This window comes from Ruditapes philippinarum, unplaced genomic scaffold (assembly GCF_026571515.1).
Source record: "Ruditapes philippinarum isolate M1 unplaced genomic scaffold, ASM2657151v2 ctg578_1_1_1_1, whole genome shotgun sequence".
In the NCBI taxonomy this organism is placed as follows: Eukaryota; Metazoa; Mollusca; class Bivalvia; order Venerida; family Veneridae; genus Ruditapes; species Ruditapes philippinarum.
In genome coordinates, this window is record NW_026865402.1 from 190,404 (window position 1) to 214,971 (window position 24,568).

Below are 24,568 nucleotides of genomic sequence, written 5' to 3' on the forward strand. Positions count from 1 at the left end.
AGGGCAATAACTCAAAAAATAAGAAATGCAGAGTACCAGTTCTTGTGCACTGCACTTCTTCTTAATGAGATATATCATCCTATGAAGTTTCAAGTCCATAGCTTTTATACTTTAGGAGAAATGGCCCGGACAAAAATAAAGTATGAAAATTAACAAAGGGCAATAACTCAAAAAATAAGAAATGCAGAGTACCAGTTCTTGTGCACTGCACTTTTTCTTAATGAGATCTATCATCCTATGAAGTTTCAAGTCCATAGATTTTATACTTTAGGAGAAATGGCCCGGACAAAAATAAAGTATGAAAATTAAAAAAGGGCAATAACTCGATAAATAAGAGTTGCAGAGTACCGGTTCTTGTGCACTGCACTTCGGGTGATTATAAGAAGCATGCATACCAAGTTTGAAGTCAATCTAATTTATAATGACTGACTTATACTCCGGACAAGCTTAAGGGGACGCCGACACAGACGCCGACAACGACGACAACAACGCCGACAAAAGTAACTCCTATATGTCGCCTTTTTCAAGGCGACACAAAAATGAATACCAAGACAATGGAAACTGTCAAGAAGAACTAAAGTCATGTGACAAAAGTTAAGAAAATGATTCTCTCAGTACAACAAAAAGCCTGAACATCCACATATTACCTAAACTTTTTTGACAAGTCCTTAGATTTTTATACCCAAACAATAAAATATTTGACAGCATACAAATTAACCATCAAAGAAATATAATTCAAACTTTAAATCATGAGTTCAGTCTTCAAAAAAAGGCTATATTATACAAATATATCATCAAAAACTGAATAGATCCTAAGCTTAAACTGTGAAAAAACTCATCTGTTCTTTGCATAAAATCCTAAAACACTCAATCTTAATTGCTTTTTCCATAAAAACTTTGATAAGAAAATGACATGTGTACATTTTTGTACAATTATCAGCAGGATTTTCTTGTGTTTTTTGTTCTGTAGTAAATTTTGACAGATGTCATACAGCAGTAAAGTAATAGATATTTCATTTGCTACAACATAATGAAAAGTACTTACATAAAGGGAGAAAAAATAAAATTTAATTTGGCAATTATATTTAGAAAATATGTATGGTGTTAGGGTACCATAATCTGTGATCTTGGAAAATGACATTTAGTTATTTTCAAAGGTTTAAAAGTCCTAAAGTAGGCAAATAATTTCAAATACATGTTTTAACAAAGAGAATCTTAAACAAAACAAATAAAAAATATGTTTGTTAAATCATTGAGATAATATTTATTTACAGAAGTGATTTAATTCTATTTTGAATTACACAGACCAATATGTGAATCTGAATTAATTTAATACTCTTCTATGAACCATATTCTTTTCATGTATTCTGTAATTGAGGTTATGCTAGCAATATTGTAAAATGTTCAATGCTTATTAAAATAAAATACTATTTTGTTTAGAACAACATAAAACCTATATTTATGAAACACCTTCTAATGAAAGAATTGACAGAACTTTGATTAGAATCTGTTAAATAAGACAGACCTGGACTGAAATTGTGTTTTTTGATGATGCGAATGCATATTTGATTAAATTTTAATTTTCACAATAGTAGGGATGGCAACAAGTACTGGTACTTAATCATTCTTCTGATGGGGTGACTCAGTCATTCAGATGATATCTTAGAACTTAAAAAGTGTACAACCACATACAATCTAAAGATAAATCTATCTTCCACCTCTGTCAGTCACAAGAATGAAGACGGTAATATAATAATGGCATTTTCCATAATCTATTTCTATTCTGATACACAGTAAATTTAAAGAATGTGTCTTTAAAAAAAAATTAAAACCCCATTGATTTGGGTTTAAAAGTACAATGTCTTGTGAGATTTATAGTAAATCATCTAAAAGAAATCACACAATATTAGTGGGAAAACATTCTCTATCACACATGTCATTTACCAGGTAGATACAAATCTGTATAGTGCATGTCTACACACAGGTTTGACTGTATCTCTTCAAGAATCTAACAAAATCTCTTGTAATACTTGCAGATACTGAGATAAGTATCAGAACTACAAGGTAAATGACAGAAAATTACATTAACAGACAAACCATCTAGAGTATTATAACAATGCTGGAAGGTCTATCATAATTCTATTTTTTTTCCTACAGGTAAGAACAAAGTAATTTTACAGTCATTAAGTATGACATTGCGGCTTGACTTTTTATATCTGTAAAAGAAATTAACCTTGAAACTTACTTCTGATGTTGATCAACAATACATTTCATGAGCGTAGCTTCCTTTACGCCCAAAAGCCCAAGCTTTCAAATTATTTTCCCGATTTTACTTTTCTTCCAACCATTAATTAATAGCAGTATTTAAATATGTCACTAACAGCTGTATTTAAATATGTCACTTTTTTTTCTGAAATGTCCTGTTCCTTTGCTGTTTCTGTAAAAAGTGACTTACAATTAAACTATGTTAACAACCATTGGCCTGTAGTCAGATTGTATGAAAAAATTTAGAAAACAACTGGAATCAAATGGATATCAGAATGCCCGACAACCCGTACCTGAAAATGCAGAAGCTACTAGGCTTAAAACGTCCAAGGCATTTCAGGTTTACATATCACAGATTCCTCCTATAAGCAGGAATATGCTGGGAAATATACAAATGTTTTTAGGAGGAAAACAGCTAGGGTAGAGGGAAAAAATCCGCCCATGAAAATTTAACCATTAATTAAGACTGGATGATTACCTTCCTTTAAAATATAATTCTCTCCTTACAGAGTATTTCCCCTTTAATGAATACACTAACTATGCTATCAACTGATAAGAATTAATTTACTGGCAAGGTAACTGAAACCTCTGTAAACACCATTACCATCATTAGATCATTTTGATACAAGCATGTAGGTAAATCATGTTAAGGTGTATATTCATTCTGAGGTTATTTCTATGTTATCATAAATTCATTACCATGTTAATTTAATGATTAAATTTCTGTCAACAACTTTCCTGTGATTAACTTGCATGCTAGGAATTTGTTTACATGCCTGTAAATATTTACACTTAAAGATAGGAGAAAAAGAATTAAAATTCTAGTTAAAAACAAGATTGCATTTGTGAAAAATGCTATGTCACCGCATAAATACAACACTACAAAATAGTAATGTAGGAACAGAATTTTTTTGTTTCTATACAAATGAAGATTACCATTGTGCATAGATCACTGACCTATCTAATTCTTATTATTAGGTTAGTGGTTAAATCTATTGTTATTCAAATAAAAGATCAGAGTAGGAATCTATCAATGCAGTTGAGTCTTGTGAATTTGGTGGTGAAGGTCATATTTCACATGGCCAAAATTCCATGACTGTACACAGTAAGACACTTTGTCAAAATCTAGGCTAGCTGATATCAAAGTTCACTTTACATCTTAATCTGTGCACATGATTCAAATTTCATAGCTGCACATTAAAGGACAAAAAAGTATATCACATCATCAAAATCTAGGTCACCTGATATCAAAGTTCAATTTTACAAATAAAAATGTGCACATAGTCCAAATTTCATGGCTGTACATCAAAGGACAAGAAAGTAGGTCACTGTTAGTGATGGAAATCAGATGAAATTTGTCCCAATCGATCATCGGTTCAGTCGGATGGGACATAATCGATAACTTTCGAATAAAGTCGCGTTAAAAAGAAATAGGGAAGTAACATTTCTTACCAACGCACTTGATAATATTTAGTAACACGAACTCCATTAAGCACTTTTCAACACAGTTTTAGCCTTATATAGTCATAATTTTACGAAATAGATTTTATTTTTCAATGGATGTCAAATAATACCATTCACATCACATTATATTACTATTGTTTAAATCTCTTATTGATCCTATTCAACTCCAAATTGTCTCTGAGATGATTTTTTGCATTCGGTGAGGTGTTCCAAAAAGAAAATTAACGTCAGAATTAATTCCCTTTGATACTTTAAACGTTTTCGACGACGTCGCGGAACAAATTTTTGTGAATCGATTATTGTCGTTTTACATAACAGTAACTGATTGTCGGCGACTTGCGACAATCGGAACATCACTAGTCACTGTCCCCTTGGACAAGGCAAAATTTTAACCTAAGGGTTTAATTCAAACAATCTTGATACAGGTCCACCAAACAACATTTCATGTCAAATAGCTAAGCTGTAGCTTTCTCCAATTCAGAAAAAAATTTGTTTAAGTTTCTGTTTTTACTACATGTATGTGTACATAATGAAAATCAATGCCCTCGGGCAGGGCCAATTTTGACAAACAGGGGCAAAATTTGAACAACTTTGGTAGAGGACCTATGGATGATATTATAAAGCAAACACCAAAGCTCTAAGCCTTGTACCTTCAGACAATAAGATTTTTTAATTTTTTACTATATGTACATAGTGAAAATCAATAACCCCCAGGGAGGGGCAAATTTTGACCCCAGGGCTATAATTTGAACAATCTTGGTATAGGTTCACTACACAAAGTCTCATGGTTAGAGTTTAAGATCACAATTATGGCAACTTTGATTGATAGTACCTGTGAAGAGAGGTCACTGACCTTCTACAAGAATGATTGATTAAACTTCTTCACATGGAATAATTCATTGTCTTCAGCCAATTTTGAAACCATAAAGGTGAAGGCCTACATGCTGATCAGATTTTTTAAACCACAATATATCTTCTGTCTTACACAATCATGTATTAATTATCTGATAAATTCATAATATAAAAAACTAGTTTGAAAGTAGCTGCCTGTAAATGAATACCTGTAATTCTCTACCAAAAAGTGCATATAAATTTGTTCTACAAGTTCTCTTATGGCCGAGCTGAGTCATCAACTAAGCTATTTCATTTTCTTTATGCCAATCTTTCTACAATGTTTATATATATAATGGCAAACTTCTGGAAATAAAAGAAAATGACCACATACAGTACATTATGTGTATAAGAAAAGATTAGATAAATTCATTTTGCACCAAATGCTTATAACAAGTCATGTGCTCACAAAGTATTTTGGACTGTCTTTCAAACTCTGTCAATTACAGAACAAGTAAATACATGGCAAGTTAGATAAATCCATCCTTCTTTAGATTATTTGAGATACAATAGATTGCTTCTGAGCTGTTTTTACAATATTTTTCACACCTTCTTATTAAAAAAGAAATGAACAATGACATGTCAATCAATTCAAGAATAAAGCCTTAAAGGTGTTATAGTGCATTTTAGTTTAAGGCATGCATCATTACATAAAGTTTATCTTAATAATCTAAAGCGGAATAAAATATCACTGATAGCCTTTATATAATTACAATTTCCCCATTGAAAAATTCTTACCTTTTATTTCTTTATTTTTGTAATATTCTTCATTTTTCTCAATGAAATAGAGGATATTTGTTTAGTTCAGTGTAAGATCGGAATATATTTCACCGAGTGAGCACCAAAAGGTATATTTCACGAGTGGCGCAGCCACGAGTGAAATATGAACTTTTGGTGTTCACAAGGTATAATATATCACCAAAAATAAAACCATAATTAAACACAAATATATGCTCCATGGCCAAGTCCTAGAGTCTGTTACAAAGGCTAAATATCTCGGACTAGATCTATCTGCTGACCTTAAATTTAATACACATATATCTCGAATAACTTCCAATGCAAACAGATCCCTTGGCTTTACTAAAAGAAATGTCATTACTAAAAATGAGAAAGTGAAAGAACTAGCATACAAGTCCCTGGTCCGCCCACAGGTTGAATATGCCTCAACTATTTGGTCTCCTTACACTAAAACCAATATTGACAAAGTTGAGATGATCCAGAGACGTGCAATAAGATGGGTTAAAAGGGATTACTCCCCTCACTCTAGTGTCACAGCCATGCAGGAAGAACTGGGCTGGCGATCCCTTGAACATCGCAGATTGGACTGTAGACTGATAATGTTTTATAAGATATACCATAACCTAGTTGCAATTAATCTCCCAACATATGTTCCAACCCCACATAGATTAACCAGACATATGCATCTCTTATCTCTTCCCTCATAGCATTATACTATGGAATAAACTTCCTAGTAACATTGCCACCCTGCCCAACCTGAGTCAGTTCAAACAGACAGTGGTGGGTTTGCAGTACTAGTCTTACTCCAAGTGTTTTTAAACTATTTTATCTCTTATCATCTTGTTTCACTATTAACATTTTAACCATGACTAGAATACATTTTCAGTCTCACCTTTCAAAGCATGTCAATGTTTGGACTTTTCTTTTTTAGTTTTTCTTTTCACCTTTTACTAACAATCCGACGTGCACTAAATTCCTGCCTTTAACACTCATAAGAGGAGTTGGCAGTATCCAGAGATAGATAGATAGGTGAAATATATTTCGATCTTACACTAAACTAAACAAATTTTCTTTTTATTATATGCAAAGAAACGTTTTAAAAAGACATTAATTAAACCTAAATACTGAATGAAAAGCGTGCCATATAATAATACAATGTGACGTCATTTAATTATGACGTCACGTCATAAAGTTGGTTCCCAGTACTGTGCACGCTGGTATTTCACTGAAACAACGTAAGGGGCTTAAATTCAAAACAGTGAAATTATCAAATTGATAATTTCACTGTTTAAAACAGTGAAATTACCATTTTTATTTCACTGATATATTTCTATAAACCACCGAAAAGCATGTAATAAATGCTTTTCTTTCTGAAGGGTTGCAAAGTTTGTATAAACCTGTTTAACAATAATCTAAATCAGCTTGAAAAAAGTTTTTATCGGGAACTCAGCATGTGGGTTTTTCGGCCTCTTCTTATATATCGAAAAAGAGTCATGGAGCTAAATATAATATTTATATATCTGTGATAGAGTACAGTACTGTAACACAGTAAATCGTAAAGTAAGTTAAAATAATTGTTCATTGAATTGTTTAAATTGCATCGTATCGTATTGAAATCAATTAAAAAGTCAATAATAAGTTTTTCCAGGTTCTACCTGTGAATTAATTGGAGCACGAAAACATGTGCGTTCTGGATCTGGAAAACCCTTCGTGTAAAAATAGAAACAATTAAAGTATTGACTGGGTACACGATTTTCCGACCAATCGGGAACGCTCTACTTTAACAACTTTCTAACCAGTCACGGAAGTTTACGTTGTTGCCTAGGTATGTAAACTTCCGGTTAATTAACAGGTGTTTTAAGCAAGTTTCGATTTGCACAAAAATTTAGTTGGATACCGGCGAACAACAGAAATGGAGCTAAGAGAAAGAAACAAGACAGAGGAAACTTTGAAAGAAAAACTTCGTGTAAAATGGAACACGAGAGATTTTACACCAAAGGAACAAAACAACAACTTATTTGGAATGAACTTTTTCTTCATCTCCTTTGTGTCATTGCTAATTGAAAGTTTGTTTTATTTGGTTCCTCGAGTATATGCTGAAACGAGGTGGATCACGTCTTTGGTGACACTATTTTTGTTTTGTGAGACAATTGTAAATTGGCATAGGTCATATTTTGACACTGAAAATTATGTCAAAGCAGAAACAAAGGAAAAGTATTTCCCAGATTCAGATGAGACTCCGGCTGACTGGAAGAGCTGCTTCAAGTGCCAGGTATGCAATATTTCATTTTATTTTCCATTAAAAATGATTTTATTCGTAAGCATGTATACTTTTCTAAACTAGACTTCCAGTATGTGAAGTACTGCAAGCCCAAATAATGTGCTCTACTGTTTCAGTTAAACACAAAAGTTGTATAAAGTATGAAGTATTTTCAATTTTTCCCATTTTTGTCAATTTTAAGGTATTTTCCACAACGGGAATCCTTGTTGGAATTCCAATGTCTGGGAAGTTACAGCCAATTCTGGGCTTGTTAAATAATTTACTTAATACACATTCAAATCATGCTTAGGAGGATGCCCATAATTATAGCTCTGCTGATTAAGTTATAAGTTATTAAGTAATATGTTGCTATTTCACATTGCAGGTTGATGTTCCACCAAGAGCATATCATTGCAAACACTGCGGTAAATGCATGTTGAAGCGTGTTCACCATTGTTTCCTGACAGGCTCGTGTATTGGCTTTCACAACCAGAAATTTTTCATCATGTTTTGCCTCTGGACAGCTGTTTGTCTGGGATTTTGCCTAAATCTCCAACTGTCATTCCTGCATGCAGATCTACCTCTCAACTCATTTGAAATCTTCACATACCTTCCACCAGTTGCTCTAGTCAAATACATCATGGGATCCATCAGTTTTATGCAGGCCTTCATTGCCACACACTGCTTTATAACTGGAGGATCATTTATAACCGCAGTATTAGCATTCCTATGGCATATTTTCCTTCTTTTCGAAGGTTTGACAATGTACGAGGGGTTCAAGGGCATTTATGGGTATGCAGGAACAAGGATGGAAAATATCACGTCTGTGTTCGGGTCAGTCTTAACCATTCCAGTTCTGTTATTTGTACCTTACAGATTTGAAAATCCAATGAATGGGATCCAGTGGAAATTGAGAAATAAGAGGGATAAGGGACATTGATGACTGATAAAAACAAACAAGTAGCTAAATAACTTTTACCACAAGGCATGTTGATGCAAGTTCAGTTTGTCAGCTATTACTGCAATAAGTCCTGTTATAGGAGAAAGGTGTAGTTTGATGGATTTAAGAAAGGTAGTGACAGTAGGTCAGCAGTTATTATAATAGCAGTGAACAGGGTATTTTGTTAGACAATCAAAAGGGATTATCTAGTTTCAAAATTATTGTAACCATGCTGTATTTATTTTTTATTGAAACAGAAGTTATATCGAAAATCATTTTCTCACTTCAAAGTTCAATATTCAATGCAAAATCTTTAAATATATTAAAATATTACTCTTTGTAAAATTTAACAAATTTGTTGTTTATTCTTTATTTAGTATATATTCAATTTTTAAATAATTTTACAATTTGATTGATTCAAAAGAGACATACATGTACATGTAGTGTAGCATCTTTCATTGCAAACAACTTATTTGTCAAACCTCAGTTTATTAAAAAAAATCATTTTTTAAAATCATAGAAAAATCCCCAATAGTTTTTTTTAGTAAAACATTCTATGTGTTGTATTTAGACAATACTGAGTAGGGCTCTTACATGTTTCAAATGCAATATTTCTTTTTATATGTTTCAAGTTATAACTGTTATTCTTTATAGAACTTCTCATTTATTTCTACATATGTCCCTGTGATATAAATTAGTTATTGTTTAATATTTTTCATTTTAATCAGAGTTTGACAATCTCTTCAATTAGTTAGATAATGAATTCTACATTTATACTGATATTTTACATGAATATTTATATTTTGTTCAATGTAATGTATATATCTATGTTAATTTATACATGTGCATAATTATCAACATCAATCTAAGTGTTGTATATATAAAGCAAAGGGTCTTGTACAAGTCCCTTCCATTTTGTAAACCTCATAATTATGTTTGCTCAAATCCAGAATATTTCATATTAAAAGTAAATTATGTGAAGAAAAATCATGTGTAATTTTCTGTTTCCCATCATGTGAACTAGACTGAATTTATAAATTACTTGCATATGTGTTAAGTATATATAAAGTGTTTGGATACGGGCATAACTTACATGTTTTGGGTTCAATCAGCTAATAAATGAGCTGGGTACTAGGGCAAATTATCAATTTATTTTAGCTTGTGAAACAAGTGCTTCCTGGACAATATTGCCCTAGTAGGGTTCCCACCCAAGATCCATGGGTTGGGAGACTAAGACCTTTACCACTTGGCCACTGCTCCTCTTAATTTTAGTTGAAGTAGTAATGAACCAAAGTTTGCAAATCAGTTTCTCAGGTGTCTTGTCATGTTGAAATGTCCATGTTCAGTATAAATGCAGTTAACTGTAATCCAAGTCAGCACTGTGTGAACTTTTAAAAACAAACTACCAGCTTCCCAGAAATTTAGGTAAGCATAGTTTACATAACTGAATTTAACAAATTTCATGTCCTTGAACTAACTGGTCATATGAGGAAATTAGGTCGTGAACCTAGCAAAGCTTAAACCCATGATCCATTACTTGAGAGGCAGACACCTTTACCACTAGGCCATTTATACAGTACAGTTTATGTAGTAGAATGTAATACTGGTTTATAATGCATACAAACAATAAGACTACATACAATGTACTTGTAAATGCAAGAAGTCAAAGAAATCTAAACATCCATTAAACTTACGGTTTACTTAAGTACTTAATTAAATAATCCTCTTTTGGAAAAACAGCTATTCAACTTATCAAGTTTAAACAAGTTTTAATAATATGTTTGATATTTGGGTGATTTTACTGTAGTGAAGATTAAATCTGGAAATAGACATGTTGTCTAAATACATGTAATGACAAAAACAAAATAATTTGAATGTTTTGCAGTCAAAGATTAATTCTTTTACAGCAGTTGGATTATAAGGTTCCTTTAACAAATATAGTTGAAAAGCAAATGTACATATTTTAATTAAACAATTCTGTATATTTTTAGAAGTTTTATTTTGGCATATATAGATTTCCTTTCTTTGCATCTAAATTTATTTTATCCTTGACTAGATTTTTCATTTTGTCAAGCAGCTATATGGAATTATACTACAGCTTGCACCCAAAGACAATAAACATGCAAATAATTTTAACTATACTGTTTTTTTTTTTTTTTACAACTTAAAACAGAAACAACAACTAAATTGTAGTGCTATTAGTTTAAGCCACCTAGTAAAATGGTTTATTGTTCTGAAAATACAAAGTATTGGAACATGGAAATCAGAATTTGTACCTGAGCAGAATAATTTAAAAAGGTCATAGGAATCACAAATGACACAAGCAGACAGTGAACTAAAGACCATAAACCTCTGGTATTGGAAGCTTAAAGCCTCTTCCCAATCCCTAATTGTGCATTAATGACGAAGTGAGTACTACAAGAACAAGGTCGCTGTACCTTAAATAAATGACAAATGGGTGCAAACTAGTAAGCATGTTCATTTCACATCTTACATAATAAATATTTTATTATTTACATATTCATCAATCGTCTGATACCCAGGGCCTGACAATTTACATTAATACTATGTTACATGTTGGTATCTGACAATGATTTCACCCTGTCTCTGCATGTTTCAAATTTATCTAAATGAACATTTTAATAAACATATAAAAGTATCAAAGTAATATTTAAAAGGAATAACATTTATTTCAATTATCTTCCTTACAGTTTAACAAGAAGAATGTTTAATCATTTAAATCACAGATTACAGACAGTTAAGTCTGAATTCCCGATTTCATTCCGGATCATTTAAGCAGATTCACCCGATCAAGAATGCTGGTGGGAAGTACAGAGTACCAGTTTTTGACATTAAAATCTGAATTCTCAAATTCATTTCAGAATTATATGATATAACATAAGAACTGCATGTATATGTCATATGAGCAGATTCACCCTACCATGTCACTACTGTTTATCTCACTGTTGCCATGGTAACAATCAACTTTCAATTATTGTTTCTTATTCTGGATATGTAACAGTTCACAAAACAATGCCCATAGAGTGTTGTTCAGCATTTCTAATGCAGCTTAATATAAGCATATACATGTATCTCTGTCTGTTTGCCTGTCTGTCTGGATCACTGAGATTTAGTAACTATAAGAACAGCTGATGGAACAAGACCTGTAAAATATAAGAAAAATATATGTGACATATGTAATGCAAAACCTTAACCAGGATTTTGCAAGTTATTAAAAGGGCAGTTACAATCCATGCAACAGTTATCTTGAAACATGATTAAATATTGAAGTGCAAAGTATAAGTTGAACACAGCACTTTAGAAAGTGTTATGCCAATGATAATGCAAGATTAAGTAACATAGCCAAACAATTCTTTGATTGTCACTTATATGTCAAACACCGAAATCGACCAGCATTTTTATGCCTTTATATTTATAATCTAAGGTAGTTTCTTTATATGTTTCTTCTGAATTTAGTGCATTTTTTTTTATTTAAATGGGTTAGGGTCTTGCCTTTTCATTTTCATCATGCTTGAAAAATAATGAGTTAAAATAAATTATTTATTAACATTAAATAATTTTGAACTTAATGACTCGTTGTCACATTGTCCAATCAAAGAACGGTATAATTGTTAAAGTTAACAACAACAGAAGAATATTCTATCCTTTAAATAAAACAAAACCCAGCATATTAAATTAATAAATGATAACTAACATTGTACATACCTAATTCTGTAAGAGGTTTTTCATAGTCTTCTCCAGCAAATACTTTTCTAGGGAATGATGTCATTAAAGAGAAATTTCCTTTACTATCAGTTCTATTCATTTCTATATATAATCGAACTGCAGCTAATGGTTCCTTGGCTTTAAATGTTTGAGTCAGTGCTTGACCATTTGTTAACCTTATCTGAAATTATAGTACATGTATTAATTATTTTTTGAAATAATTATTGAGAAATAAATGTTTAATAATATAGAACGTCTTTACAAATATTCATGGTATGCCAAAAATGTTAGTAAACAAAAGCTGTCTGTGAGACAGCACACTTGACTAAAGGTAAAAATATCACTGAAAATTATTTTATGCACTTAGAGGGAAGAAAGTTAAAAATGTTCAAATAAAACCAGGAATTTAATCAAAACTGATGAATAGACAATTAAATGAAGGAACATAAAACAATTTACAAAACATTGATGTTATAGTCATGAATTTATCTTAAATCTCACGACAGCTGTAAACAAAACAGGTACAGTTCAAAATTTGTCTTTCCAAACTGTGATTATTTTCCTGTTTTTTGAAAAAAATCACATCATCAAACAGGAAAAAATATCCAATGTCTTTCAATGGGACATAAATTGTTTCAAAAACATCGGGAAGTTCAACAGTGTTATTCTTAATGGCAAAAAGACGTAATGTTGAAAATAACAGACTTTTAACCAATACACACTATGAGATTCAATTGTTTCCTTTATTACCAATATCACGAGAGGACAATTACCTGTAACCGTGTTTCTGTGTAATCTTTCTTCTCTGCCGGTGCCGATGCTGCAGGTGGTGTGGGTGATGTACTAGCTTGAGGTGTGGAAGTTGATGCTGGTGTGGATTCCTGATTCTGCTTCGCAAACTGTTAAATGTCAAACATACTGGTAAATATATAGTCTGCATCCATTTCAACTTAAACCTTAATTTGCTGGGAGAGTGGATTGAACTGAATTCACCCTTGTGATCAGTGCAGACCAAGATCAGTTAGCACATCTAAGCAGTTTGATCATGGTTTGCACTGTTTGCTATTCAGTTAGTATATATGAATATGATACCTAAAATGATAAATGGTTTTTGCCCAGATTAAAAGATGGACAAATCCATTGAAGATATTTAGCATAACAAGGGTTAAAATAACAATTTTAACTTCATTCCTTGTTCAAATGTAAACTGTTTTTAATAAGGTACAGATAACTGTCCAAAGTTTATAATAATTATGATTATCACTTAAAAATTAGATATGCTTTATATTGATCTAATGGTGTCTTTAGTAACAATTCATTATCACTAACATCAGAAATTATGAATTGATATAACTATAGATGTAGATACATTTTCTCTTATTTAAATCAGGCATTTGAAATTTCCTTCGTTTTTAGATAACCTTTCATGCAGAAATTCTACAACTCAGAAATATCCATGGTTCTTAATCATGCTTTATGGAAACAATTACCACACAGAACTTTGGTTTTATGTCACACCCAACAGTAACTTTTAGATGGTGTAGCAGGGGCTGAAAATCACACATTCATGCTATTGTGGTCAAAAAAGGAACCACTGAAAAAGGCTTGTTTTTACTAGATTTGCATTAATGACAGGTATTTAAAGCTTATATAGCTCAGGGTTTTCATTTTTATCTGACGCATCAGATGTGCCAACAAAACAGCTGATTTTAACAGATGATATGGATAGCCAATCTGTTAATAATACACACCCTGTAGCTACATTGTACACTGAATAAGGGGTGTCATGTTTATGCGTTGAAACGATTACGGTTGGTTTTTAGCAAAAAAAAACAACGGTTAGAAAATTCAGTTACCGGTAACCGAGGTAAGTATTTGATTACAGGGGCGAAAAAGTTTTAAATTGATTCAAAATATTATTTAGTTTTTATAACAAAATATGACAATTGTTTGTATTTTAGTTGTACTCAACAATGTATCTATTTTCGGATCTGATCGAATACGATACGACCTTTCACGGAAAATAGATACTCCATATTCTGATATGTATTGTAATCATTTTGAGTACAACAATATATGTACAAAATGGCATATTCTGTCATAAAGAAACAAACTCGATTTTGAAAATCTAAGGATTTTATTAGTACGGTCGGTTAAACGTTTAGCACGGTTATTACGTCGCCGTTTTAACGGTGAACATTTTTTCTAAACGTGACACCACTACATTTAATGATACAGTTAAATGATATATATCAAAATATATCACCTTTGCAGCTCTTTCTCTCTTATCTTTCTCTATCTGTTCTTTTACTTTTTGTCTGAAAAAAAGAAAAAAATCATTTTTTTTTTGCTTAAAATTAGTTATAGCTAGAAAACCATAAGCTTCACATATTTCTATCAATAACTAAAATAGTTACATAGTTGTATGTGCTCTTTTCTTTTTTTTTAAAGACAAAATGGTAAAGTTTTCTTAAACAATAAAGTGTAAATGGTTATGATTGTATGTATAAGATATTAAGAATTGTTATTACTACTTAAGATATAGTATAAAGAACTGAGGGACTTCTCGTATCATAGTAACCTATCAGTAAACCTACAAACATTAAAAAAAAACTCAAAGCCAAGGTTTGTCAAATTTTGGGTGTGATCGGCAGGTCCCTATAATGGTATGATGCCCTTAGTGGTGGGTACCATTTCAATTTATCACATTAATGTATTAAACTAAAATAGAAAGGGTTGTACAGGAAAATATTTATATTACTAATAAACAACATTATAAGTATATGAACCATTTATTAACCGAGAATTTAGCCTTACCTTTATGACCTTGACCTTTATCAATGAGAATGATAAAGATAAGTGTCACTTACCTTGCCATTTTCTCCTCCATTTTGTCTCTTCTTCTTTGTTCAGCTATTTTCTTCATTTCTATTTCTGCTAACCTGAATATTTATAAAATAATTAATAAACATAGCAATTTAAAGCATTTTATCAGACATGTTTTACACGGAGAAGCAAATTTCCTTTCATTAAAGGACATCTTAACAATTATCAAGCTAAATTTGTATAATGAATTGTCTTGCTCTAAATTTGAAACTGTGCATTACCAATGCATGGGACTTCAACAACAATATTATTTTAAGCTGCCAACAGTATATACAGCTTTGCCAGTCTAGCCTGATAATATACAGACAGCTATGGCAAGCCATATTGCTGTGACACTATAATAAGTTTTATTGGATAAAATTTCAATTGTATAACAGTGTGTAAAATCATGTTAACTATTACCCTAACAGGTCCAGCAGATTGTATATAAGTTCTTATTTTAAAATTAGGTTCAGTTCCATTTTGTCAGTCTTTCACAAACTACAAATTAACCAGTTATCATTCTTACAAGTATTTCATGCTTTTTATTATCTCCTTTCTAAAATTATGACGGCCATTTCTGACTTACATTTACAGAAATATTTCATTCAAATTTCAAGAACATTAAAAGACTATAATAACATGCAATAAAATTGACATGAAATATTTACTTTTCTTTTGACGCTACAACATCTTTTCCAAATGTTCTACGCTGTTTTTCTCGCTGTATAGCTTCTTTTCTTTCTTCTGCCTCTCTTTCTAATCGCTTCTGTTTCAACTTTTCTTGAAGCCTGCAATCAAACAAAAGATGGATGAAGACTAGAGTCTACAACTTTATTCTTTAACCCTAAGTTTGTAATCAACTTATCTATTTTGTCGGAATTTAACTGATTTCAGTTACAAATTAAAAAAACTCTTAGTAGTGGCTGGCCTGGCACTAAACAAGTGGCCTACATGTATGTCTGCCAATATTGTCATTAGCAATGAAACAGTTGAAATATATTCAGCCCTCATAGCTCAATCGGTTAGAGCTTGTAGTCTCAACATTGTGGGTTCAAATCTGTGGCTGTCCAACTAACATTACTAATCAGTCTTTTGGTTGATACTTTAAATTAAGGTCCCTTGTACCAGTGCTTGAACACTTAAGAAACAGGAGAAACTTCTGAAATTGGGGTATCTTTCTGTATCTGAATCAAGGACTATCCACCAAAATCTAACATCACTAATTCTCTTCTGGAGGACTTCCTGATATGGGCAATCGGTAGGGAGCATAAATAAACTCAAATACACAAACACAAATTGATATAACATATAGATAAAGCTTCAAAATTTTGAAATCCTGTTATGGAAATTTTTTCTTCATGGTATGTCCATTATAATATTTTCAGCTATGTTTTTTTTCATTACTGATAAAGTGCAGGGTTTGTTTGTTTTTGTTGTTTTTTTTAAGATTGTACATTTAACAAAGTAATAATTTCACAGAAAACTATTGACCTGCTTAATTTAATAATGTCAATGATAATTGAATTAAGACCCTGGAAAAGAATGCTTACTTTCTAAGTTGTTCTTGTTTCTCCTCCTGTGATAATGGTTTAACCTCATCAACTGACTCTGAGAAACTTGCATGCTGTGTTTTAGCTGCATGAAACTGTACTGCATCTTCATCTTTCAATAACTTACCACATCTGAAATATAATTTATTATAAACTAGTAATGTATTGTATATCTGTTTATCTAACGATATATTGCATCTGATATAAACCATACATTAATGTGCTATATTTACATAATATGACAAAACCATAAAAAATTTGTGAAATATACTTCTTGTATTACATGAACACCTGACAGAAATGAAAATAATATTGTATATAGGAGTATGAAACCCTGGAGAATCAATTATGATATTGCTGTACATATTTTGTTATGATCTTATGTTACTGGAACTAATTTTACAATATTATATTATATTAAAATATGAGCTTGGAAAATTTAAGGTGATGAGTGTGCCCTCCCCCTCACCTTTAAATCGCACCAGATCTGAGAAGCCCAAACATGCACTCTGCACAGTGTATTGTTTTGGTTAACATTTCTATCAATTATAATTTTCTTATGTCAGTTCAAGGAAACAGAGCAGACACAATTTGAAAATGGCGGAAGGACCACCGAGGACAGACCCATATTGTTTGAAGTTCCTTCAGGGATATAAAGCGTAGTTACCAAGAGTCTGACAGAACCAAAAACACCCTTCTTTATGACAGAGATATGCATGTTTAAACAATTATTGATTTGAGCAGTCAAGGAAAGCCTGACACAAACTTACTCATCACATTTAAAAGACTTTGCTTCTAGAGGTGGTTGTGTTTCATTATCTCCCCCTGCTGTACCATCAGCCTCTACTACTTCTGGTTTTGGTTCTGTAGAGGCACTGTCCATGGCTTCAGGCTCCGGTTCTGTGGAGGTACTGCCCAGTGTGTGACCTTGAGGTTCTGCCATGGGAACATCTATATCTGCATCCTCTTCATGAGCAAACAACCTGAATATCATGTTGTGTGAATTTGTAAAAATTTGTAAGAACCCTGTCTTAATTAAGCTAAGCTAAGGTACATGAATGTGAAATGCAATCTTTACATTTGTAAATGTTTAAATCAATTTTGAATTTTTTCTAAGCTATATTGACAATATAGAATATCAATATCCATAGTGAAACATGTACATACAGTACTCATAATATGCAACAAATAATGAATTAAGATACAATTTTTGAATTACTGTTTGACTTGTATTACAACTGATACTAAATAGAAAGTATTCTGCATAAACTAGATAATAGATTTAAAGATTTTTGCAAATCAGCTGTAATAATTAGCGAGCAACACAAATTATAAAAACCATGATTTAGATTCTTCTTGTCCTAGTTTGAAGATGAAAAATGAAAAAAAAGGGATTTTGAAAAATGTTAGCCAATTTACAAAAAAAAGTACAATTTATATCTGTCAAAAAGAAAACCAAAAACAACAACACTTTTCTACACCAAACAATTCTGGGCATTACTAGATACAATATAGCAATGCACTGGCGATTCATTACGGTTCTTCTAGTCACTGTGGTAGGAATATTTTAGAACAGAAAATTGTGTTCTAGATTTGCATGGACTAATAACTAAAAGTCTGACATGATTTAGTTTAAATTCACTATGTAAGCACCACTTAAAATATATATAAATAGTTTAATCATACAGATATAGTAGCACATACCATTCCATAGCCTGCTGTACACCTTGAAACTGTGTCTTTGCAAGAGCCTTTTCTCTGTAACAAATTAACAATTGAAATAAAGCATAGAGTACTATTTCATGAATGATAAGGTGTTAAATTCATTACCTTCAATGTGAGACAGTAAGGTTGTGAGGTGGTGATTAAGGGTCATAAAGGTTTAATGATAAATTAATCTACTCCATTCATTTGTTTCAATACAAGTAGCAATTGAAGTGGTTAAAGATATGTTCTGGTATGTCATGTCACAAATTAATAACTGAAATAAATCACAAATAAGTAAACACAATTAATAAGCAATCACATTTTCCCTTTTTTATACTAAGGGTGCCATGAAGTGCACAATACGTTGAGGGCTTACATAGGTTAAAAAGGCTAACATTTTGATTTGTCTGTTTTGGGTTTGATCTTTCTCTAGATGAATGCAAACAAGTCGGATCAGCCTCAAAATAAGTCAAATCGGCCTCAATACATCTTTAAAAAGTAAAATTGCCCCCAAAATTAGTCAAGTTAAATCGGCCCTAGAATTACTTTTGTGAAACATTTTACTTTGGATTAAATTGGATTCAAGAAGGTTATTAACTGATAATTGCACTTAAACATAAACATAACTTAAGTCATTATGAAATAACAGCTTGATGCTAGTGATTCTTGTTATGAATGTTATTAAGCATGTGTTATTTTTGTTGATTCATTCCTAACTTCACTTACAATTAAATTTTTTTCATTCATATAATTGTCTGTCTGCATTTTGAAGTAAAATAATTTTGTGAGAAACAAACAATTATCCTGTGTCTTTTATCAATTCATGCATTGAATACAGAGATTTTAACATTTTTTTTGTGAATTGGATGCATTCTATTTAGGGCTGCAACAATACACAAAAAGTTTGATTTGATTCAATTTCCATTTCAGACACCAAGATTCCATTTTTTTCGATTTGATACATTCGTGATTACTCTTTAGTTGAAAATTCTGCTTATTTTCTGTAAAAGTCAGTGGCCCCTTGACAATTTTTTTAAAATTATTATTATATTTATTATCTTTATTTTTTTAGTTGTCTCAACTTATTTTATCCCTAACTTATTATTAGTAGTACATAGTACTGGACCATGTTTATAGGCAAATATCTATACCGACAAGAAGTCAGTCTCGGTTTCTCACCGTCAAGAACTCGGCCATCTTCGTATCATTGATATTACATTACATATTACATACCGACAAGAAATGTGTTCATGTCTACCGACAAGAAACGTGTTCATGTCTAGACTACCGACAAGAAATGTGTTCATGTCTACCAACAAGAAATGTGTTCATGTCTACCGACAAGAAATGTGTTAATGTCTACCTACAAGAAATGTGTTCATGTCTAACGACAAGAAATATGTTCATGTCTAACGACAAGAAATGTGTTCATGTCTAACGACAAGAAATTTGTTCATGTCTACCTACAAAAATATCATCATGTATTTCTTCATGTTTTCGAAGATTCAATTCAATTTTTTTATTAGCATATATACATATAACATATTCAGGGCAATAAAAATATTTTTTCAAGAACAAATTTAAAATTTGATTGCTCAAAACAAAATTGAGTGATATTACTCAATTAAAGCTTGTGTGCGTGTGTTTCTCACTCAGTTAGCTTTGAGCGATTTAACTTAATCAAAGTTGTGAAAAACTTTAAAGGTGTATTGCCCTTGTTCATAGTAAACGCTTGAGGTGAAAAGGTGCTAAAACAATTTCGAAATGAAAAGCTGCGAAAGAAAGAGATAATTCATGCAATTTCAATTCAATATCTTTATTGCCGGGCTGGCCAACTATCCTTCAAAATATAAAATGACTAACACTCTTCTGGAGGACTGCCCATATGGGCAACCAGTGGTGTGTATAAATACATGTATTTGCTATTTTAGTGCAATCAATATTATGAATTGTGATCAACTGTATTTTTGTTGTTGCTTTATAAAGATTTATATTTGATTATTTTAGATAATTTGAAAAATCACAGATATTGTAGAAAACATTGTACGTCAAGAAGACATGTCTTCTTGTTAATTATAATGTAAATAAGAAATAGTATAAATCAGATTGTAGAATGTTTTGATGTTCTTTCTCTTTTGTATCATACATGTCATAGGGGAAAATAATAACACATTCCCTGTTGTCACAATATGAAACCCCAGAAAAAAGTGACCAATGAACGAGCATCTGAATATGATATTTCTATCGCTATCCCTTTCTCTGTCTTCTGCGATATTTGTTTTCTGAGAAAATTTGGTGACAGATTTATATTACTTTGTCATTTATTTATAATAATATACATAATAGTTTTACACAGACAATTCAAAATAAACTATAAATAAAAAAAAAAAAATATTTTTTTTTAAACAATTTATATAAAAAATAGAGTCCATGAAAAGAAAGAAACTTTACAGTCAACTGATGGCAAACTTGTCATCCCTAAAACAGCTACAATAGCTAAGAAACCAGGACAGAAAAGGAGGGTTAAGGATTCAAAAACTTTATCCTTCCCAAAAAGGGCTTGATTCGAATAAAAAAAAATAGCTATACATGTAAGTAAGTATATATTTTTAAACTTCACTGCAAAAACAACCGCTCAAAGATTAGAGCATCTGAGCATGTCAACCATGACTGTCAAGCTCAGCTGGACGCTTACCCATCGATTCGTGAAATCCGATTCACCCTGTGTAGTCATCAAAATATAGGTGCTCACCCCACTAAATGTTCACATGGTTATTTTCAGTCCAATCTGATCAATATATGTTTCAAAGTCTTAAGTAAATTCTTAAAAGCATAATGAATATTTTTTTGGCTTAAGTGTAAGTGTGTTTGATAATTTAAAACATCAATCTGGGCTTTTTTTCACAGGTTGGGGAAGCAGCCCAGCCCTTAATTTTGGGGAAAAATTACACTGTATATTTGCAAAAGTGGAAGAAAAAACTTGATGTAAATTTAATTTTTGGGGAAAACTGCATGATTTTAAAGAAATTTTCTTTGGGGAAGCAGCCCTAAACCGGCCCCTGTTAAAGAAGGTAAAAAGGCCCTGTCAATATCGATTATTTTAAAGTAATTAGGTCACCAGCTAATTAGGGTAAGGTCATTTACACCTGTTCAATTACGCATTTTGATTGGATAGAATTGTCAAATCGAGTGTCTAATAAAACTTGTGTACTTTTCGGATAGTGTATGTCCTTGCAGAAGTATTTATACCAGACAATTATTTAGGTCACGAATCGATGAGAAGGCACGAATCGATGAGAATAAGGCATATGTAAATAATAAATCTTTCTTGTCGGTGTTAACGTTACAGTAACAGTACTCGTTGCACTCGAATTTTTCTTGTTGGTACACATACAAAAAAAAAAAACACAGAAAAAAATTATCAAAAACTTATCACATATGAAAAATATATATGCCCTGCATGTTTAACAATCATAAAAACACATTTGTATGTGTTTATTTGCAATATATAGGCTCTTGTCGGTAATTAGGCAGACCCGACCTGAGCTAATTTGACTCTTTTGGGGACTTTTCGCAGTGGGCCGATCTGCCATGGGGCCCATTTGACTGTAATTCAACTGTAATTCGGATGAATTATACCCGTACACAGTTCACCCAGAACAGCCAGGGGAAGAATTGGTAAGGTGGGGAATATTCAGACTACCACTTATACATTTCAAATGATGAATTATTGCGATTGTAAGCACCTTATTGAAAGCTGACACCGAAACTTGTATTAACTTGCAATTAAAGGTAAAAGATTTAGACATGTTAGATGTGTATCTAAAATTCTACACAGTGAATGATATGACGAAAACCAAAATTATTCGCCGGTAGACCTTATTTTATCAATAATTGAATGAGTAAACTGTATAAAATTGAAAAACATATTTACGCTCTATTTTGGGGAAACCCCATTTCCAGCAATGAGTTTATCATCTGTTCTGACATACTGATATAGAAGGAAATTTTGTTTCGTTTTGCTTCAGTTTCTCTGGAAGTAAACTTTGAAGAGTATTCAATTCTTATAATAACTCAACTCGTTATTTATGATCTCAACTTATTGTAATTGCCACAAAGAGAGTTGTAAAGCGTAAAGTGGTTTGCTTTTACTGAGGTTATTACGCAAAATAAGTGTCGTGTATGAAGACAAAGCAAATATGACAAGCTATCATGTGGAAAATATAAATTAAAGAGTTTTTCTGATTTTTTAAGTATCCAGGATATAGGGCCTATTCCTTTTAAAAAAATATTGAAGAGATTTTTAAACGAAATTTTCAGCTAATCCAATAGATATATACTGAAAGTCGTTATAGTTCACTGAAAGTGTTGGGGGTACATTCAAGCACGGACTTTAATATAAATCCGTGATTCAAGTGAAAAGTGGATTAACTGAAACACATGACGACACTGACAATATGCAAAAAGATTCAGATCTACTAAATAAATGGAGTAAAAATTGATTGTTAAAGTTTAATACTGACAAATGCTTTAAACAGAATTTCCATTGAAAATAAAAACCAAGAAAGAGACTCGGGTATTCAGTTTAAGACTGACGAACACAATAATAACTATAAAATAATGCAAATAGCAAAGTTGCATTGATACAAAAATTATTTTTACATGTTACTCCAAAACAGTTTCGGAAATTACACGGAACTTTAATTAGACCTAATTTGGAATATAACAATGTGGTTTTGACACCAAGGTTTAAAGGGGTATTTGAATCTTTAGAAAGAGTGCAAAAACGAGCATTCTAACACGCTTCACCAACCAGATAGGGCAATCAAGTGCATTTTTACACGACATATGCACAGCATTAAAAAAAGATGCTTACACGTCTAATATATGACGCCAGATATGATGTCAATAAACCAAATGACGTCAGGAAAATTACTTCTACAGTACGCTCAATGTAGTTCAACATATTTTTTATCAATTCTCTTTTTCATTAATTGCTTCTTTAGTTGCAACCTTCAGTTCGCATAAATATAATTTTTAAGATAATTTCAAAATCTTGTATAGAACTGTGCACACGTATTGGATTTTTCCAAACTATATAAATCATATAATAACCTGATTAACTTTTCTTAATTTTTTAAGGCCCTAACTGGGTTACCCACTTTATTCACTTCGTCATAGGTATAAAGGTATCTGGGTCATCTCAATCATACCTACATCAATTGTATATAGAAGTTTAATCATAATGTACATAAATCAATCATAGATGTATAACATTAGCTTTATTTAGTTTACAAATTAACCATGTTAACGAACTATCTATTAATGTGTTCATAATTGTCAAATGCATAGGAATACCTTCGTCCTTCCGAGCATTATTTTAGGCACAAACCGACACCTGGGTATAGAACCATTGACACACGAAACAATCAAAAGTCCCTGTCTGGATTCGAACCCATAGCGGTGAGCAAACAGAAATACTTGAAGAATTATATAATATATATATTATACACTTATATATAATGTGAAATAAAGGCCCACGAAGGAGCAAATGTTTGTTTGTCTAGATATTCTGCCTAACAGGAATAATATAAAGCTATATATAAGTTATTGAAATTGTCAAATCAAAGAAAAATAATAGCACACCATCACACAATGCATGCATTAAAATCCACCCATAAAAAGTCACCCTTTTATCATATGTTTCACTTTTTATGTGCTATATATGTTTGATCTGTATTGACATTTGTCTACTTTGACTCGTAAACATACGAGTAATATTACCTGTATTATCTTTAAAATGATCGGTTCTATATCGATTAACAAATGAGTTTAAGAAAGTTGACTATCGGTTTCCATGGTTACATTGAACTTTGTATCTGATTGCAAGATGAAGTACAGTGCTTAAGGGAACGTTAATTTATCAATAACATGGTTTATATATAAAAAAAAACAACATTTACTTCATTTGTATTCCTACAGCAAACAATGCAATGTGGTCACATAATAGTGTGAGAATCCATGTACATGTAGTAGAATTTCTTGTTTAAGTAACAATGCCTCAAATGATGATTTTTTTTATATAATGCACTTTACTACATAGGACCTAATGTAACTTTAGACTGTATCTTTATTCATTTATGGAAAAGAGTGATTAAA

General features: G+C 31.6%; 2 protein-coding genes across 2 annotated transcripts; one reads left to right on the plus strand and one right to left on the minus strand.

Annotated features, from left to right (window-relative positions):
* The first annotated feature begins 7,106 nt into the window (after positions 1-7,106).
* LOC132728872 (probable palmitoyltransferase ZDHHC24) lies at positions 7,107-9,283 on the plus strand. The gene is made up of 2 exons (XM_060714560.1): positions 7,107-7,630; positions 8,004-9,283. The coding sequence occupies exons 1-2, from the start codon at positions 7,271-7,273 to the stop codon at positions 8,556-8,558; spliced, it is 915 nt and encodes a 304-aa protein (XP_060570543.1). The 5' UTR covers positions 7,107-7,270; the 3' UTR covers positions 8,559-9,283.
* Positions 9,284-10,754: 1,471 nt separating this feature from the next.
* Positions 10,755-22,499, minus strand: LOC132728871 (UBX domain-containing protein 1-like). The gene is made up of 10 exons (XM_060714559.1): positions 22,344-22,499; positions 18,407-18,460; positions 17,473-17,685; positions 16,703-16,834; positions 15,821-15,940; positions 15,155-15,226; positions 14,551-14,602; positions 13,058-13,183; positions 12,285-12,465; positions 10,755-11,722 (listed from the first exon to the last, which is right to left on the minus strand). The coding sequence occupies exons 1-10, from the start codon at positions 22,397-22,399 to the stop codon at positions 11,679-11,681; spliced, it is 1,050 nt and encodes a 349-aa protein (XP_060570542.1). The 5' UTR covers positions 22,400-22,499; the 3' UTR covers positions 10,755-11,678.
* Between the last annotated feature and the right edge of the window lie 2,069 nt (positions 22,500-24,568).

Bases quoted from the DNA above. Each gene is read 5' to 3' on its own strand.
- LOC132728871 (XM_060714559.1), bottom strand. From the start codon at position 22,399: ATGTCAGAACAGATGATAAACTCATTGCTGGAAATGGGGTTTCCCCAA. The intron at 17,686-18,406 runs GTATGTGCTACT...CATGATATTCAG, and splicing joins GTACAGCAGGCTATGGAATG to GTTGTTTGCTCATGAAGAGG. The intron at 11,723-12,284 runs GTATGTACAATG...TATATTTTACAG, and splicing joins AAAACCTCTTACAGAATTAG to GTCTTGTTCCATCAGCTGTT.
- LOC132728872 (XM_060714560.1), top strand. From the start codon at position 7,271: ATGGAGCTAAGAGAAAGAAACAAGACAGAGGAAACTTTGAAAGAAAAA. The intron at 7,631-8,003 runs GTATGCAATATT...TTCACATTGCAG, and splicing joins AGAGCTGCTTCAAGTGCCAG to GTTGATGTTCCACCAAGAGC.